This window comes from Onthophagus taurus, chromosome 1 (genome assembly GCF_036711975.1).
Source record: "Onthophagus taurus isolate NC chromosome 1, IU_Otau_3.0, whole genome shotgun sequence".
NCBI classification, from domain to species: Eukaryota; Metazoa; Arthropoda; class Insecta; order Coleoptera; family Scarabaeidae; genus Onthophagus; species Onthophagus taurus.
Window position 1 is genome coordinate 36,003,421 of NC_091966.1, and position 20,726 is coordinate 36,024,146.

The 20,726-nt window shown below is 33.8% G+C and overlaps 2 protein-coding genes across 2 annotated transcripts; one reads left to right on the forward strand and one right to left on the reverse strand.

Moving 5' to 3' along the window:
* Positions 1-23: 23 nt before the first annotated feature.
* On the reverse strand, positions 24-4,667 carry LOC111421114 (luciferin 4-monooxygenase-like). The gene is made up of 4 exons (XM_023054251.2): positions 4,415-4,667; positions 4,246-4,364; positions 1,172-1,692; positions 24-1,120 (listed from the first exon to the last, which is right to left on the reverse strand). The coding sequence occupies exons 1-4, from the start codon at positions 4,419-4,421 to the stop codon at positions 139-141; spliced, it is 1,629 nt and encodes a 542-aa protein (XP_022910019.2). The 5' UTR covers positions 4,422-4,667; the 3' UTR covers positions 24-138.
* A 740-nt stretch (positions 4,668-5,407) lies between these two features.
* Positions 5,408-20,726, forward strand: LOC111421118 (uncharacterized). Its single transcript, XM_023054257.2, has 7 exons — positions 5,408-5,626; positions 5,712-5,746; positions 5,800-6,857; positions 6,913-9,351; positions 15,868-16,062; positions 16,116-18,387; positions 18,772-20,726. The coding sequence occupies exons 5-7, from the start codon at positions 15,877-15,879 to the stop codon at positions 20,214-20,216; spliced, it is 3,903 nt and encodes a 1,300-aa protein (XP_022910025.2). The 5' UTR covers positions 5,408-5,626; positions 5,712-5,746; positions 5,800-6,857; positions 6,913-9,351; positions 15,868-15,876; the 3' UTR covers positions 20,217-20,726.

Below are 20,726 nucleotides of genomic sequence, written 5' to 3' on the forward strand. Positions count from 1 at the left end.
TTATCAATCAACAATGTAAACGCTTTGATTTTGTATTATTTATTTAAAATTATCATTGTTATTGTGTACTTATTGAAATCGGGTTGACAATAAATAACACAATTTTATCAATATATTAAAGTATAAACAATCATTATACTAAATTCTATATTTCATTTCTTCCAAAACAAAATCTTTTAAAGCTTTTCTTTTAACTTTCCCAGAAGGTGTTAAAGGAATACTATCCATAAATCGAATTCCAGCACGAATTTTCTGTCTATTATCCACTCTACAATTTACGAATTCCACCAATTCTTCTTCACGAACATCTTGACAATCTGGCATTAAAACAACTACAGCCATTGGATGTTCACCATCTTCATCATGCGGAACACCAAACACGACAGCTGTTCGCACGGCGGGATGTTGTTGTAACACACCTTCTAATAAAGCTGGAGGAATATGCCAAGATTGATACTTCATCATCTCTTTGATGCGATCGACAATGTAAAAGCAAAGATCTTCGTCGTAATAACAAACATCGCCAGTTTTCAACCAACCATCTTCATCCCAAATACCATCAGATGGTATATTATAATAACCGTTAAGTTGCATTTTAGTTTTTACTCGAAGTTCACCACGTCGATTTGGACCTAAAACCTCTTCAGTTTCTAAATCGATCACTTTGAACCACATTCCAAAACTTGGTCGACCTGAAGATGATGGTTTGCTATGCATTAAAATAATGTCTTTTCTTACAGCCGGCTTAAAAATGGTTATTAACCCAGCTACTTCAGTTTGACCATAAACTAAACCAACGTTTGTACCGGGAAATAAATCTTTGAATGCCATCATGTTTTCAGACGACATTGGGCCGCCACCAACCATCAAATCGTAAAGAGTTGCTGTATTTAATCCTTCTGGTTTTCCATGTTTCATCATTGCCATTGCTTGGCTTGGAGCTACAAACATTTGAGTCACTTTGTATTTTTCAATTAATTCCCAAGCGTCTTTCGGCGTGAAAGATTTACAAATAAGTCTTGTATGGCCTTTCATTACGGTTTGGACGAAAATCATCGCCGACGAAATCCAATAAAACGTTGCAAAAGAACAAACCACGTTACTTATTAATCCAGAAACGCTAAAACACTTTGAAATAATTAAACGAAAACAAATTCAAATAAAAAATAACCTAATATTAACCGCTTGACCCATAATCGTATAATGATTAATACAAATTCCTTTTGCCAACCCAGTGGTACCACTACTAAAGAATATAATAGCCGTATCATGAATACTACTAGCAATGACAGGCCTAAAATCGTTTTCTGCTTCTTTTGGCTTTAAAAAAAACGAAATCGAATCGTAATCACTCGCATCATTAAAAACGATTATTTGCGTTTTTAGAGCTAACTCTGAGATAACATCTTCGTACATGTCCTTACATTCGGGAACGACAAAAACCAATTTTGGGCAAACTTGATTAATTAAATGCTTTGTGTCTTCAAAGGAAATCGTTGGATCCAAAGCCGCGACTTTTGCCCCTACCAAAAATGTCGCAACGTAAGGTACGGCGCTGTTTAATTGGTTGTAGGTGCATAAAGCTATTACATCTTCTCGGGTTACTCCGCGATTTTGCATTTCAATTGCCGTTCTTATCGATCTTTGTAATAATGATCCGTATGTATCTCTGTGTCCTGTTAATGCACAAATCTAAAAATAAAAACTGCGATATTCTACAAGTTTATCCGATATCAAGATTAAATTAAAAAAAATTTAAAAGAGATGTTGAAAGAAAAATGATGTCGAAGAGTTTCATCAGTCTGCAGGAAAAATGGAAATAGACTGACTGAATCAGCATCACTTAGGTGTGGCAAATGAATTGTTAAGTAATTCTGACCAGGTCAGCACTAAGCAAAAGGGTGATAAGTTATATTGCAATTAGATGCAACGATATCCTTAGAAAAGCTGAAGCAGATGAATAGGAATGTGAAAAAAATCTTCGGCATGAAATTAAAGCAAGCTAATAGCTAAATGCATATAACTTTCCAAAGAGCTCCTGAATGGAGTGAATTGAGTGAAAGCTTAAGAAATTGTAAGCAAGAAACTAATGCAATAATAATGGAGAGAGATTGCCAGTCAATGCTGCAAATGGAAAGAAAAAGAATGTTACTTGAAGACCATTATGGCTTCAGATTATTCCATTCAACCTTAATTAGCCTTTACCTCCAGAAAACAAAAAAATAGTAAAAATTTTCACAACAAAGAGTTACACACATCAAGAGCTTTGTGTAATTGCACTCCTTCAATGCCTATATCTCGATTTCTTAGATGAGGATTACAAAAGCACTAAGGGAGTGGAGTACCAAAGAGTACTTGGTGAAAACAGTGAAGACATATCTAGTAAATAAGGAAATCTTTGTCCTCAGCAGAAAAAACTGGAATTAGCCCCAACATTCATATAGGATCTAATGCTACGGAGTATCTTCTGTGATAGTGCTCTGAGAGTGGATGGCCATGTTGCATGGCGTTGATTTGAGAATACCAAATTGGAGGAAAATGTAGCCTAAATCGTCAAGATGTAAAATAAAACAAGAATAGTAATCTTGGAAGCGTGGAGAGAGTTCTCAAGAGCTTTCAGAGTTCATTATTGAGCAAAATGAAGAGAGAAAAGTATTATGCAGGCCATAAACAGGATGTTAGTAATCGAACTGACATCAGCATATCGGAAAGAAGGTCAACCAAGAGTTGAAAAATGTTTTGGGGCAAATTTTCCGAGAAATACTAGGATTAGATTAAAAGTGAGAAGCAGTTGAGTAAGAATTAAATGAGAAGAAACGATGATAGAAGGGGGTATAAAATTTATTGCACGACTGTTCTCCCCCGATCTGAAATCTGAGTACAAGTGAAGAAGGGTGTAGCAAAACCAAGAGGAAGGAGAGGTCTTAAAGTCCCACCAGTCCAGCAAAAGTAAAATGGAGAATAATTTTTATTCTATGAAGAAATTTCTTGCTAAATGGTAACTGGGAATTCTTCAGAAAAAGAACCTTTAATACGACATAATCCGGCAGACCAAGATCCATATCAATATCAGATGTCAAACCATCATAGGTCTTGAGAAGCATTTCTCAGAAGTTTCACTGCCAGTTCACCAATCAGGTCAATATAATGTGCACAGTATATTTCTGAGTTACTACGCAAAGTCCAAGATTCGCTACAACGGAACATTTATAGAATCATTTAACCATGCTTAGGATATAGCTTTATATACAGTGTGCTCAGAAATGACCGTGAAGGAGAAGTGTTGTATCGCCTCATAGTGAATTCAGATACTAAATGGCATCTGCATGATAGTTCTTAACAAATTATAAAGCATAACTTGATTGGGATTCTTTTCTAATCATGGTATAAAATTATGCACTCAACAAATATTATTTTCAGTCTAGTATAGTATTAGATTCAGTGTACTTTTTGTAATCAACTTTTAAAATAAATAAATAAGAACCAGATAACCTCGCTGTCGCCAACTACAACTTCATCGAAGTTCATTACATACACACAGACAAAATCACATCAAAAATAATCCTACTTTCCTTACTCCATCATAGCAAATGCAATCCGATGACCAACTTTAGTTTATGTTCTAAAACTGAAAATATTAAGTAATCAATTTAATTCCCAACTTGTTTTAAAGACCATGATTAGATGCTTATTTTAGTAATTTAGTTAATGCAGGCCACAAAGAGACATGGTAAAAGCGGCTCCCTCTGAACCTAAGTGTGATCTCGAACTTGACCTTAAGATCAATCTTCAAACATGATACCAAGAGATAAATATACAGGGAATTTCACTTAAAATGCAATATATAAAAATATATTTTCTTAGAAATTTCTTGTTCTAGGTCTAATATTAGTTCTAGTGACTGTAGTAGGTAGCACTAGTTAACATAAGATATCAGTATGTTGCATATTTTTATTGAACTAAAACTAGAACTAACACTAGACCTAGAACCAGAAACATTCGGGTTTAGCCGTGCGTCTCTTAATAAGGCAGAAAACTTAGGGTTATCACAAAGACGTCACGTTTTTCCAAGCAAAACTTTTCCTTTGCTAAACTACCCGTGTCTGTACTATTAAGCTATGTTGCATTTTATGTAGGACAGTGCAAGTGCATAGTAGTTTCGTAACTATGATTACGCAATATATGAATGCGATATTGCGAGTTATATGAAATTCCCGGTATTATATAAACAAAAAAAAAGTTTACTTGAGCTGTATAATATTTATTCTTCTTCATTTTTTGGAAAAGTTCAACACCTAAACCTCCTGGATTGGGCTCAAACTGGAGATCACATCCTCTAATGATGTTATCTTCACCCAACATATCTAAAAAGAACACGATTTGTTTCCAAGAAAAAAGTGCAGAAAAATCTTACCTTCCATATTATTTCAAATGCAGTTTTTTTACAAATAAACATGTGTTGGATAGAAATTGGATCTTTTATATATATCTCCGACAGACAATTGGGCGAATAAATGCCATAATAGGCAATCATTATCTGCACGCTCTTGCACGTTGAAGTGTAGCCGTATAAAGACGTTCATAAACAGGTATAATTTAAGTTAAAATGTAAGAATTTTGTGTTTGATTTTATACTACCTATATTCGAACATCGACCGATAATTTTTGAACTTGCCAAGAATATTTCTCAGTACTCGATCGATGAAGAGACAATCATACCTATATATTTTGTTTGCATAATGTATAATTTAAAATTTCTGAGTTTTAAATCAATAACGATTAAATGAATAAACGAGGGTAGATAATAATTAAACGAATATTTTGGTTAAATGATTCATTTTAATAAAACTGATATAATATAAACAGTTTGCGTGATATCATTACAACTCTCGTGACACAAAAAAATCGATCCGCGCATGTTAATAATTTAAATGATAGTTAGAGCTTCAAATTCATATAAAATTAACTTGAAGAGTGCACGTGGAATAACTACACAGTGGTTCATGTGTCAAGGTTAATTAGCCCTGATTTGGAGCAATTTTAGCAAAGTAATGCGAACATGCAAAAGTTGTTGTCTGTTATAATAATACATAAATAAATGAAATAAAAAATTATTTATTATTATTACTGTTACAATAATTGTTTTTATAAGGACATTTACAAACAGGTGGATGTAAAGTGGAACGAATAAAATTACCACCGGCGATTGTAAACAAGAAATGAGGCATGCAAGACGGTAATTGAACGCGATCTTAACAAAAGGTTTGTAATCGTCACAAGTTGGTTGAATAAACGAAAGAGGCTGGAATTGATGAGTCACTGCCGCAATGACCTAGAATGCCCGGGAAGGACTGGCAGTAGGTATTATTTTTTCCAAAAGACGTCCGGTGACCCGGTTTCGTGTAATATTCGGTGTTATATACCGAACAGTCCAGATCGGCGACGACGAAGAACGGTAAAACGAATGAAAAAGTTCTAGAAGACAACGGATGTGCGAGTAGGACGCAAATTAGACGACAAGAAGTGCGTTAAACTGTAACTGAAGAGAAATCGAGTTAGAATATCCGGGGAAAACCAAAATTGAAAAAAAAAACAAAGAAGCGTAATTCATTTAATTTATGTTCTTGTAAGTGCGCAGAATATAAAGAGAATGCATTGTTTCCGTGCAAATTTTCGGCCTTGAGATTTATTAACTATTTTGACTGTTTTAGCATTATGCGGCAAAATAATACAATGAGAGACCCTGGTAAATATAGGTTTGGAATATATTGACCCAATATTAGCATTGTTTTGTTTAAGTTTTGGAAATATTCGCAACTATACTTCTATTATACTTCACCAAAATATAAATTTCGGGCTAATTGATACTTGAAAACGGAAAAAATGTTACTTGTTATTTTCAAGGTGGCGGAAAAAGTAACAAATTTTTCTGAGAGGAATTTTATACAGAGCATCAAAAATCTAAGTCAATTAAATTTATTTTTAATTCTTGCAATGGTAATATGGAATAATTACATATTATGCGTTTAGTTCTGGTTAAAGACTAGTCAGAGGTATCCTTGAATTGCCTTCTTGAGGAAACTTACAAGGAATTTGCGGATCGCAATAACCGTAAAAATAATTTAATAGTGTTGGCAACTGACATAGAAGTTGTTACAGTAATAAATATTGCTAAATGCATTATTCATTCCACATTTAATATTACCTTTAAAGTGACCAAGCGTCAACAAAACGAATAAATATCCGCACAAGGTTGTGACAAAATTTTCATGCTTGTTAAATACCATAATCAGTTCAAACTACAATTGAAATAGAGTACTCCTGGTGATGCGTTTTACTTCAGAATACGTTTCCACCCAGTTATATAATTCATTGAGCTATTCACCAGACACATATCCTGCTACATTCTTTATGTTCATCTTGTAATGATGATATGCTTATGCCAAAAACTTGGTTGTTTGAAGATGTATTGGAGGAGATGCGATTATGTAATGTTTAAGAAAAATCGTAACTATCTCTCCGATTTGATTAATGCCGTGCCAATAATGAATGTGGTGGGTGTCCAAAATTTATAAACAAAGTTCAAACCGAAAGGTTGCTCGGATCATAAGTGGCCAGCGTGGTTTGCTAATAAGGTAAAGAGCTCTTATCGAAATAAATTATTGCTAATGCTTAAATCTCATATGCGAGCTCATTAGAAGAAGTCTTTAAGGAGTTTTTGCTATTACATGTTCATGAAAGCCACGGGATTGCTGGCCTTTTGAGAAGAGACAACTTGGAATTCAGCACAGATCAAAGCATCGTGTATGCTTTTGCAGAATATCATGGACGTATTTACATTCAATCAAAATCTGTAGGCAAGAATGTTACCACATCCAATCATAACCCACATTTATCTATTGAATGTTTCAGTTTAGAGGATATGGTGCATATGAAGCACTAGGAAAGAGTAAAGTAAACACCAATGGAATAACAATAATACCCTGGTGTACACGGAAGTTAAAGAACTGGCTAAGAAGAAAAGGAACGCATATATAAAATATAGGAGAAATTATAGAAAGACACTGGAAAATTTTCACGAAGAACATGCAAACTGATTGGCACAGGGAGCAGAGGAATGTTTGAAAAAGGATTCAAAATCAGAAAAGAGATGTGAATGAATACTTTCAGATTAACAGCATATCGAGAGAAACATTTTGCAAGACTAAAAATATATAACGGTACCCCACAATAACCATATAACCAGGGAGGAGATATATGAAGCCTTAACCAAATTAAAAAACCGGAGAGAGAGAGAGATGCGGCATACAGAATATTGGCAAGTGGGTTAGGAAAAGGAAGCGCCAATGCAGTCGACATGTGGACAGAATAACGGAAGACTGAATAGCTGAAGTATGCAAACGCAGTCGACCTGTGGGGAAAAGGACAGCAGGAAAGCCACTGAAAAGAAATAACGTAATCCTAAACTAAGATGAAGAAGAAGAGAGTAGCCGAACACTTAACATCGGATATTTGACGTCCTCCGTTGACATTTTTGCATTGTTGGAGAGTTTTGCATAATCATTCACACAATATTGACTTCTGAAAATTTGGAACACTTGCGTTTTTAAGTATCTCCATAAAAAGAAAGAAATTATGCCGTAAGACCGAAGGGGTCTATCGATATCCCTGTTCCATGAAACGACACGCCCTGAAAACAAAGCATTCACAACATTCAGTGAGGTTCTGCTGAATAAGTTTGTTTTCATTAACTAAAAAGCGATCGAGTTGCGATGTGAGGAAGCTCTGGATCATTACGTTCTCAAAAAAATATGAACCAATGATTCCATTTTTTGAAATCGCACACCATTTTGTCACTTTTTTAGCATGAAGAGGTGTTTCATATCTGAAGATCTATTTGTTAACAAAATTGAAGAGGCGGAAATGTGCCTCTTCCATAAATTGTTGATTTGATTTTCTTCCAGTCTGGCAAGTATAACCTCACAAAATCGAAACGTTGTTGTTTATCACTCATATTAGAACCCGGAGATCTTTCAACTCTGTAATCTCTTAGCCGAGTGAACGTCCAATTCTGTATTATAAACTAAATGCCAGACTATACAGATTATAACATGCCAGAGACTTACTTCCCTATTATTTGTCCACAAGCTGCCAATCCTAACTCAAATCTTTCCGTATTTTTGGCGAACCATAACTAGACTTTGCCAAACAATCAGAAATGAAAAATGGCACAGAATTTGATCGCATTACTGCAAAACTTTATGTTATATTACCAATTCTCAGAAGATACACAAAAAACCAGAAACAAAGATTAAAGCTTAAAGATATTAAGAAGTTAATTGGGCATATTCGGAAACATTTTGGGTTGTGAGATTAAGTAATCTCAATTTAATTGATTCTAAAAAACTTAGAAAAGATTCTAACGTTACTTCAAAATAGAAACATGCTCTTTTTAATGATAATTATTAGAAAAAAAGTCCAACATACCGTTATCATAACCAAAAACGACAAGTAAGCTCGAAATTACCTCATTATGTTCGCGTTATGGTACGGTAGTCGCCATCGGTTATATGGGTAACCAGATCGCAAGTACAGTTGCGCACTTAACATACTGACTCGTTTAGGTGTAATAAGTAAATCACTCCCGTCTTGAAAGCTTCGATTTAAGACGGGAATCAGCGTAGAACGTGGAAAAAATATAGACGCGATCATAGATTAGGTCAATTAAAATCTCAACCAACACGATTCTTACAACAGCAAAAGAAGAGGTCCTGGTACCGGTGTTCAAGACATCAAACCACGATGGATTGGTCGATATAGGTACAGTTAGACCAGTTGACGTTGGTGTATGAGCCCATAGACATTAGTACCGTTCAATCCACAGACAGAAACTTATTACCAACGGGAACTTCTTTTACAAGTTCAAAAATTTTTACATAAAAAACGTATATTCGTTGTATAGAAAGCGAATTCTTTCATTCCTTCCACATAAGTTCACTACCAATGCGCAAATTCGAGGTAATCATCTTGGATGAGGAGTGAAACCTTTCGGAACGCCGAAAGAGAGGCGCGAGGAAACGACCGCGGACGTGGAAAGGAACGGACCGTCGAAGAACATTCCGTGTCCGCTAACCAAAAGTGTTACCACGCGCGAACAGAGATCGTCGACGCGAGTCTGCAAGCTAAGTTCAAGTTCACTGGAACGGAGGAACAACTCTTTAGATTCTCCCGTTAAATACGCGATTGTTAACCAGCTTATGTTACGATGTTTGAACAAGAATCGGCAATAAGAAGATAGTGTTTTGGCAAATTTAAATATCGTTTAAATCTTTTTGGTATTTGAAGAAAAAGGTAAGGTATTCAGAATATATCATTCAAAAAAGTTATAAAATCATTCAAACATTATTCATTAACCCATTTAATAAAATTATGATAATTTAGTCAAATCTTTTTAAAAAAGTATATGCAAAGAGGACAAAATATAAATAAAATTTGACTTTGTTAATTCTCCTCATTTAGAAGTTTTGCGTCACCTCAAAATTATTGGTTGATTACCGGTTCTCGCATAATCAGATAATAATTTAAAGTTTGGTTTTAGTTTATTTTGAACTATATGGATCAAGGATTTTAAAAGTAAAGGTCCTGGACATTCACCTCCGCCTATCGGGGAAAATTTAGCAATTACGAAAATTATTAGTGATTGCAACAACTTTGTCGAATTAAAATTAATTTTCAAATTCTTGAAATTTAAATTAAAATCATTAAAATTTTTAAACATTATTTTGATGACGACCTTCATTGTAACGAATCGTCTCAGGGTTAATGATCTCAGACCGGTTTCACCTCAAAACGAAACCAAATTTTGTATGGCTCAGACCTAAAGAACGTTGGCCTTACACCACTGACATAGATTTTATTTATGCGTCAACTGTTGTTTTGGCACAGTCAACTAATCCGTTAAAATATAAAGTAAATCAAAACTACAAACTAAATTCTTAAAATCAATAAATCTTAAAATTAACATATCAAAGTTATTAATGAGATACAATCATTTTGGATTAAGCTGTACATTCTATAACAGTTCTATTCATATAGCGGTATTGTATTCGCGGTTCGGTGAGCAAGAACGGCTATTCTTAAAACTCAACATTTTGAATCAATAAAAATTCAAAAAAAAATTATTTTAAATATTAAAACATCTATGTGAAGGTGAGCAACACAAAAAAAAACGAAAATATTATTTCTTTTAATTAATGACCTTTATTCGGAATAAATTAATAACATCAAACTCTCAATAAATCAAAAGAATTGATGAAAAATCGGGATTTCTCTTGCATCCCGTCATTGACTGCATCCGTTGTTGCATTCCTCTCTATGAATTTCACTTTATGTTACCAATTAAGTGTTTTCTTGTGTCAGAGATTGATTGAGCATTCAACTCGGGGAACGTAAAATGGTTTGCTAAGTAGGTTTGTATTCCTTTCTTGCTTCCTTTGCAAGTTTCCCTCATCATATAAATAAAATTCATACTTACTTATTACTCCTAAAAAACAATTACGATTTATGTACTTTGTTGTTTTTAGATTTCTAAGTAATTTTCACATCAAATTAATGTCTTTTATACTTTCAAAAAATAATTCTAAAGAGGATTTAACCTATTTGAATAACATACAAAAACCTACTCCACCAGAATTGAACTTAAAACCTTTCTAATAGCAACAACCAAAAAGAAATTACTCAAAGAAAAAATTAGAATTAACTGGTTCAGTTTAACATTAAACGTTTTACCGTACCGTGTAACGAATTCTCAAAGAATACCATCACGTTTAACCGCGAGCGTTTTTAGCAAACTCAAAGAAGTGTTATCCGAATAAGTCGAGGCGTAGGCGCGAACCTAACGGGGCATTTAAGGCATAACTTGACGGCTCGGCGCGCTGTGTCTCTCGGTCAAGGTAATTTTGTGACCTTCCGTTGCTCATCGTACAAACGACCACGTTCGACCTAGTTGTAAGATTTTAAGGAAGAGAACAGGTTCAGATACTCTATTATTATTGGAAAGGACAAGAATTTTTGGATTTATTTTTTCAAATTATATTTAATATTTTTGCAACATTACTTGACTCTTGTTCTGTATATGCAAATATAGAGGAGATAGGTCAAGCAAGACATCTATCATTACAGTTGGCATAGTAGCTATTGTACCAGAAATTGCTAATTCAGGAATTGATGATAATTTATTGATATACAATACCTATACAAGTCTGCAAGGCTATATGGTCTAACTATAGTAATATCAAGCCAGTAACATTTTCAGGTATTAAATCCTAATTTCTACCACAGATACAGCAATGTATTGGTAAATGGCATTTGTCCATGGCAATCACGACGTTTAGATTAAACCTTGTAGTTGAGATTTTCCTTTGAATACCATTCACAAAGAATACTGATGTTTCCTTAGAGAAGTTTCGATCCACTTCATGACTTGAAGCATATGTCCAAAACATGAATTGGAGTTGAGGCATTACAGTTGATTCAACCTCTCTATCAAAGGCTATTCTTTCAATATGTTATGGCGTTATTAAACTTTCCTTTATTGTTAAAACACCCCTGCTCACTAAGGAATCTAGATATGGTATCTACCACATTGTACAGAACAAGTTCCACTGTCTTTCCTATACAGGGTAATTCAAATTCGATCTCCATCATTGGGATCTCAGAAACCATAAGAGATACAAAAATCCAACATATATATTTTAAAAACTAAAACGACTAGATCCAAAAACTTAGTTGAAAACTGATGAGGTCTAAGATATGCAACTTTGCCCCCATTTAACTATTTCTGTATCTCTTATGGTTTCTGAGATCCCAATGGTGGGGGTCGAATTTCAATTACCCTGTATAGATACTTAGAGACCCAGTGAACTGTCGACCAGAATCCTTGAACGAATATACCGCTCTTGTACCTTAGAAGCTTTTTCAGCAAAAATGAAGTAAGACAGTACGTTCAGTCTTAATGTACGTTTATTCCATTCAGTCAAAATCATTCAGTAATACAAAACGCTACACGAGCGATTTGAAAAGTTTAAACTTGTTAACCATCCAATTAAACTTTTAATCTACTTGTGAAGAACGTTTTGTAGCACGAAAAATGCGTATCTTAACGACGTTATCCTCCATCATAAGGTTTCCTAACGAGCAAGCCTGTATTAGAAGCTTCAAAGCAGCTTTGTCCAACTCCATATAAACTCCATCAAGTCGCCTAGAGGAAATATCTGGTTTATATAGAAAATGTTGTAGACTCTAACACCGCTTAGTGTCTCCAAAATCTCTTGTAGTATTTGTTATAATTACTTAGACCCTGTTTATATTGTTTCGATTCGCGCAATATTAAGCACCGTTAAAACTCTGCCTAGTATAACATTCAAATTTTCTCATTTTGATCATAGTCGTTCTTTCCAAAGAAGTACCTTAATTTTCTAAATGTTTAGTGTAAAGTTTCTTAACCCTTTGTGTTCCGACGGTACTTTAAAGTAGCGGTAGTTTTAAACACTTATTTTAAAACAATGACCCGTAACAGGTTTCAGGAAATTTATCATATCGTATTTTTAATCACTTAACCGTCAGTTCTCCAGCTATTATCATGGCACTAGGCAGTTGGCTGTAAATAAATTCAAAGGGAGGTCAAGTATGAAATTCAATCCCATGAAGCCCATAAAAAAGCTCTGGTGCTTAGCAGATAAGAAAGGGTACATAAAGAAATTTGATATGTATCAGGAAAAATCTTCGGAAACTGAACTAGGTGAATGGATTGTCCTTCTTTCGATAACTTTTTTTACAAGTCTTTTGGAAAAACTGATAATTGAGAAATCCTTAGCTTGTGGGACAATAAGGTCCCACAAAAAAGGGATGCACCTAAAAATTTGGTAGATAAATGAATGAAAAAGGAGATTATGATTACCAGATTTCAAATTTAGATATAAATTATTACAAATGGAAGGACAGTAAGTGCGTGAAATTTTGCTCTAATTTTCATGGAGCAGAAAAGACCACCGCAAATAGGAAGCAAAAGAATGGAACGAAAATTGATGTGCGCTGTCGTAGATCATGCCGATCAACTTCGACAAGTATATGCAATCGACTGCCGTTCCAAAAAGTGCGGGCACAGGCTTTCCTTTGGTTTTACAGATAGGTATATGCTTCGTATATTTGTCATATATTCTAAATGTGAAGAGGAAAGGATGACGCTATTAGATTTTCGTCGTTCTGTAGCTACAGCTCTGATAAATAAATATACAAATTTACTGCGAACACGAAAATGTCGTAGCGCAAGTTCACCAGCTCAGTTACCCAAAAGACGAAAGTACGACTATTCTGTTACTGACGTAAGACTTGGGAACCGTGGTTCGCACTGGGTTACTTTTGAAAAAGAATGAGGAAGGTGTGAAAATTGTTCTGCCAAAGTTATTCAGCCCTCTCAAAATGTAATGTGTTTATTTATGTAGTAATGAAAGAAAGAACTGTTTTTCTGAACATCATAATGTGATTTACCTAAAGCAAGTGTTACTTATGTTCTAACGTAATAAAAAATGTATTATTTTTATATTAGCAATAAATATATATTAATATACTGCAACATCACTAAAATTTATTTTAATGTCTGACGGTATTCTTAAGTACCATTATCCCCCTGGAATGGAAGGATTGTCCAAAGGCCTTTACTGAGTGTATTTTGATAGCGTTTTAATTCTATCACAAAATTTCAAAAATTTTCCATTCGAAAAACCTACATCCCGAAACATTTCGTCGAACTACATTTAATTAACTACAATACAGTTCTTATATAGGAATACGTGCAACCCAACACGAACTCAAACCAAAATATTGTTAGCCATACATGAACAAGAAATTCATCTATGGACAAAGTCTTGCCTTTATTGTCAGAAATCAAAAATCCATAACTACACAAAACTATCGTTTCAAAAAGTCTTAGTCCCCACACATTTGAATATATTCATATTGATCTCATTAGCAGCCATACCCCTTCATTAGGCTCCTTACCTTGTTACTCAAAATTTAGAACTTAGTAATAACTAATAACATTACCAACTGCGAAATCTCTTGACAAAATTTCGAACAAAATGTGTCGAAAAAGGTTCATTTATTGACTTGCTTATGCCGGCAAAAGAAAATAATTTTTTGACTGTATAGGATATGGGGCCAAATCAGTCAATTGGTAAATCAACTGCTTAAAAGTAAATCTCATTCATAAGATGATTATCAAAATCATCAAGAAGAGCGGAATTTTGTGAGCAGTTGCAATTATTGTGCAACCACGAATAAGACTTCATTAAATACACTTAAAAACTTTTGACCCAGCAACATTTTCATTAAGTGAATGAGTAAATTCGAATAATTGTAGATGCTGAAAAAATCCTACGAATCCACAATGCACCTATCAATCCAATATCCAGTGCGAATACGATTTGTACAGGATTCTTTCCTGAGCCTTTTCTTTTTTGAAGAAGGACAAACATTAGGATTTTCTATAAAAGCCTCACTTCTAACAGGAGTAATTTCTTGAACAAGATGGTACTTCAACACTATCTCTCCTCTGTACGAACTTATTTACACGAATTATTTCGCAATCAGTATATTGAAAAAGAAGGACCCTTCTCACCATTCGGCTGGACTTCTTTCTTTGGGCCTATGTTCTAGTTACTTAATAAAGATAAGCTAGCCAAAAGTGTAGGAAATAGGAAAAGTGTAAGAATAATAGGAAAATTTCTGTTAGATGTTACTCCAAGTTCTGGAATAATTCAATTATAAACCTAGCAGTCAATCTAGAATAGCACTTCATAACGATGGGATTAAGTAACAACTCTTCTCATGGTTTTTTGTTTGTAGACGATATAGAGTAGGATATGAGAAGGCTGAAGGTTGGAGACGATAGTCGTGGGATAGACAACTTTGGAACAAACTATTTAGGCAGGCCAACGTTCACAACGAGCTATATAGCCAAGATGATGATTCCTATAGTTTTTAACAACTATGGTTTTAAGTCCTACCATCTTCAATCTTCAACTCAACAATTCAGAAATCCTTGAATTCATAACGATCTTTAATGTCGATTAAGGTTGTAAAGTATATCTTTACAACTTTTTCATTTTTGAGATATAAGCGAAAATATATTTTTCACCTCAACACCCATAACTCGTCCCAAGGACTTACTGCATATAGAAAAGAAATCGCTAACCTTATTTTGGGCCATTTTACAACTTTCCTTATAATGATTACTTATTGGGTAACCTTCCGGATTACCTTTGATTGAAACTTACTTAATCGATCATTGAAACAGCTAAATGGCACCTAAATACATTTATTGGCAACAGTTAAATTCAGATTTCTTTAATATTCGAAACCTCCAAGGGTAACATGTATAAGACAATATATTAACTTCTATCGTTTGATGTTTGTCTAAATCGCCTTTAATTACTTTGAAGTATCAAAATATGTGGGTAAGATACCAAATCTTGTTTGCGCGGAAATTATCTGAAGCGTTACAATATAAAAATACAAATTAATACAATAACAAGCAGTATAACTAGCTAGAATGACAATTATTTTATAGTTTTGGCAGTAAATTGTTAAAATAATTTAACTTTTTTATATTGGCTACATTCTAACTTTAAAAAAAATGAAGAATATGATGTAATATCTAAATTTTCGCTCTCACAAATTATAAATAAATTAGTAGTAAAATATTTGTGCAAGGTATTTTTCCTTGAGTCATGAGAGACTTTCATCAACATTGTTCATAAATTTCTCACAAGTCCATTAACTTTCACCTTCTTTTTTTGTGTGTTACAGGCTTCAAATATGGAACTTAAAGCAATAGTCTTAATGATAGTGAAAATAGTAATTTCGATTCCCACGTTAGCCGTTATGGTTCAAAGGGTGGAATCCGCAACATTAATGGGTGGCCATTTGGATAATGGAAGTAAAAGTAACAATTTTACTAATTTGTTGCTCGAAGAAATTGATCAAACGGCACTCGCAGATAATGTAAATTGAATTAAATTTTTTATTTATTAATTTATTTAATTGATTTCTTTTAGCACAAAAATTATAAAACAACGGAAACGCCTCCATATAACGCAGAAACGATTCCAGATCCCTCACCGTTAGTTGTTCCGGGTTATAATCTTCCAGATAATTTATTTAATAAAGGAAAACCGTTTTATTTAGAAAAGAACCCAGAAACAGGCGAATTAGATTTTCCAATAAAACCGCAAGATGAAGACAACCAAGATGAATACGAATATTACGATGAAAATCCAAATACAGATATTTTTGATAAATCAAATATTGATAGAAAAGATGGAAACATTGCAAGTCATAAATACAACGATGTAAATCAATTAACTCCGAATTTTCATGATTTTTTACCCATTAAATATAATCCAGAAAAATATGTTTATCCATTAATTTCAAGTTCATATGCGAATACGAAAGTTCAAGGAAACGTTAATCGATTTCACAATCACAAAGATTACACCGTAACAACTTATAAACCAACAAAAACTCCAACTTATCTTTCTACAAAATATTCTTATTATGGTATTGAAGAAAGAACAACAACCACCACAGAAAAACCAACGATGACTACAACCACGACCCCTACAACTTCAAAAATAGCATCCTACACTACATCTTCTCCAACGACAACAGAAGATGTTTATTTAACGACGTCACAAAAGAATTTAATGAATAGCCCGATGAATCATCCGAGTTTTCAAGAGGATTACTCAACGGAAAAGAAAGCAGTCGATGATATCTTTTTAACGACGACTAAAAGACCTTTAAGTATATTTGAACAATTTTTCGGATCATTCGATGATATTGAAACGACATCTAAGAAAATTGATGAAGATATTGATTATAATATTAACGGACACGCTGGTCCTTACAACCCAAACGTTTTAACCGGCTCAAATATGGCCCATTACGAATATGAATACGAAGACGGTGTCGCCGATAATATTGCAGTTGAAAATCAACCAATACTAACTCAAATTAAAACAAACATTGAAACTACTAGCAAAGAAACGACAAAATTAATAACGGAAAAATCAACAACACCAAAAATAATAACATCAAAAGAAACTACAACTCCTTTAATGACAACTCAAAAAATAACGACAACAACATCAACCACGACAAACACGCCTTTAACGACTACACCAATTACAACGACAACAACCACACAAAAAGCGAAGGTGGTGTCAAAAATTCCTGAATCAAACTCAAATTTAAACCCGACCCAAAAGAAAACATACATAAAGCCCACTACTTTACATCCTCCTTTTACACAAAAAGTAACATCAATGCCTTTAGGTGATTATTACAATAATCAACCGATTATTGTGGCCACACAAAACTTAAGGGATCAATTAAATAGCGAAAAAGTCCCAAAACCATTTGAATCCCCAAGAATTCCTCCCGCACCGAGTAGTTCAAATATAAGAATACCCGCCGATCAAAACACGGTTTCTTTCGTAATCGGAAATCAACAAAGTGTAGGAAATGAATACGCTGGTTTTAAAGAAAGTCCCTTTGATAATAAACCATTTAGACCGGTTTATTCCGATTATGGAGATACGGCAAGTTACCAAGTTCAAGCTAGTATTAATATGAAACCGCAACAAGGATACAATATAGGTGCAAGTTCGATTATGCATCCAATAAAAAATTCTGAAACTTCTTTAGCCATTGGTGTTCCATTGGATATGATTCAAAAGAAACCGGGTCAAGTCGTTGATGATTCATTGGAAATTCATAACGCACAAATTGAGTTTCCCAAAGGAAACGGGCCGAAAATTGTATTTCCAGATGAAAGAAACGAAGAAAAAACACCATCGACTTTAAAACCGGAAGAAAACGAAAATGTTCAAATTAATTTTAAAACCACCGAAAGTCAAAATACCCAAAATCAAGATCAAGATTTCAGAAATCAAGATTTGCAAAATTTTAAAACCGATTCGACTTCAACGACTGCCTTACCAAATAATAATAATAACATAAGAAAGCATTATAATAATATTCATCAAATTAATAGAGAAGTTCTAAAATTGAATTCTAAGCCAATGTTGCATCAACTTCCGAGTGATTTAACTCCGCCGAGTGAACCAGTTACTAGAATTCATTTGAATCGGGAAAGACCACCTTGGGATCCAAGACCTGGACATTTTCATTCTGGAAGGCCTGAATATGCTCGACCACCAAGACCGAATGACGTTTATAAAAGAATTGATAATCTTCCTAATATTCTTCCACAATTTAGACCTAATGTAAAACCACAACATTATTTTGATCATCATCCAGGAAAAGGTAAAATTTTTAATTTCTATAATAATGAAACTTCCATTACAAATATCTTCCTTTTCATATTATGAAGAACCCCAACTGTAGAAATTCTAACAACCTTGAAATAGTATAACCCAACTCTATTAATAATTGAGGCAACCCCATAATGCTCTATTCATGTTGTTCCTATGCCGATGAATCTTTATGGCCTCTCTTGTCATCCCTTGGTAGTAATGTCTGGCTTTGGCTAGCACCTTAGTCCCTCCCTCTCTGTAGCAATACTCTGCGACTACCCGCTGCAGGATCTTATTTACTCGATATTACGTCCAGATTTGCCAAAGTAATACTTCCCATAACTGCATGATAACCAATAAACACCCATTTAATTAAAAAACTAATTTCTTTTAGGATATCCAAGACAACCACTATTAGATAGACCATCTAATCGTCCAGTTGGATTTTTTGAAAAACTCCAACCACCGCCACCACCTAAACATCTCCATAACCTAAGAAAAATCCCTCAACTTGAACAATCTTCACCATCACCACAACAATTACAACAACATCAACTTCACCAACAACTCCAACAGCAACTTCAACAACAACAGCAACTGCAACAACACCAGCAACTTCAACAACATCAGCAACAACTTCAACAGCAGCAGCAACAATTTCAGCAACAACATTTGCAACACCAACAATTACAGCAACAGCAAGAAATAAAATCAAGAAATCCATTACCGATAGCTGAAGATCGTATAATGAATAAGAAAACAACTCCTGAGCAATACATGTTTTATCAAACACCCCCAAAAGTCGTTTTAGCACAAAGAAGAAATGGTGATCCTGATGTAGAAGTTGAAACACTTCAAATGATTCAAGCAAAACAAGAAAAATTAGAAAAATCAAAAGATGAACCTGTAACCGCACCTTTAGATACATCCTTAGATTTAGATTTGGATAAAGAAAAACCGCTTTATGTAGTTTATCCCGTAAATGCCGCACCAGTAAAATTAGATGATTTAGATATGAATAAAAAAGAAAGTGTTGTGATTGGAAAAAGAGCCGAATTACCTTTACCACCATCTCAAATTCAAGATTTTGATCAATCGGAATTTAGCGTGATTGAAAGGCATGAATCGCCGATTTTAAAACCGCATCCAAAACCGGGTTTTCCGAGTAAAACTGATTTTCCGTATCCTTTAGAAAGACCCGATCCGTCTTTATTAAGTGCCCCAGATATCGGAAACAACATCGATAATTTACCTAAATTTGAAACGAACGATTGGGATACGATTGATGATGCTGAAGAGAGAGTGGTTAACTCAAAAAATCAACAAATTTCGGTTAAATTAAAAACTTATACGGAAAAACCGATTGCTGTGGCTTACACACCAACTGAACCGCATAGAACAGAAAAATATTCCGCTCCTAATTACGCAAGTCCCGTTATTCCGGAAATAAGAAACAGCGAAATTACAGTAAGCGCGGTGATGCATACGAATCCAAAAAATGAACACGATGTTAATTTAAAAAGTCAAATTTACCATGATAAATATGTAACGAACCCGGATATAATAGAAGATGATACTCCTAATATTCCAAAATTAGATTTCCAGGCACCATTCCAAGCGAGTGTTAACGTCGATAGTATGGCTAGTAATGGATGGTCTGTTGTTCGTGATAGAAATAAACAGGAGGAAATTGAAACTACAACCCAACCTATGATTACAACCAGCAAATTTGATATCGAAAACTTTAATCCACCTTTAATCGGCGGATTTAAACCGATTTATGATTTTCCTGATGATGATTCTGAAAAAGAAACTGAAATTAAAGAGAGGCAAGAATAATTAATTAAATAAAAAAAATAAGATTTGGTAACAATTACAAAATAACTTTTTTTATTGATGATAGTTTATTTATGTGTGTTCAGTGTTGGAGAAGAAAAAATAATGGGAAAAGGCTAAAACAAAGTTAGGTTGACTGAAAAAAAAAACGAATTAGTGTTTAAAAAAATTAAAATTCTTGAACAATTTTAGTGCCGTACGAACTTTTTTACTGATAAATGTGTTCTTTTGATCTCTACACAAAAGAAGACAGAAACCATTCATACCTCCAATGGTTTTGTTTAATACATTTTTTTTAATCTTTTCTTTTAAGTATTAATCTTTTTTGCGTAATTTAAGTTTGTAGATAAAAGTAGCTTTAAATTTTAAAAAAATATTTCCAAAACCACTTAGTACCTACGAACAACGAAACAAGACTTAATATTATTATTTTTATTTACTTATTTATTTTTAAAAAAATCCTGTTGTTTATTTATATTAAAAACGTTAAAATAAATACTTCCAACTTAACAA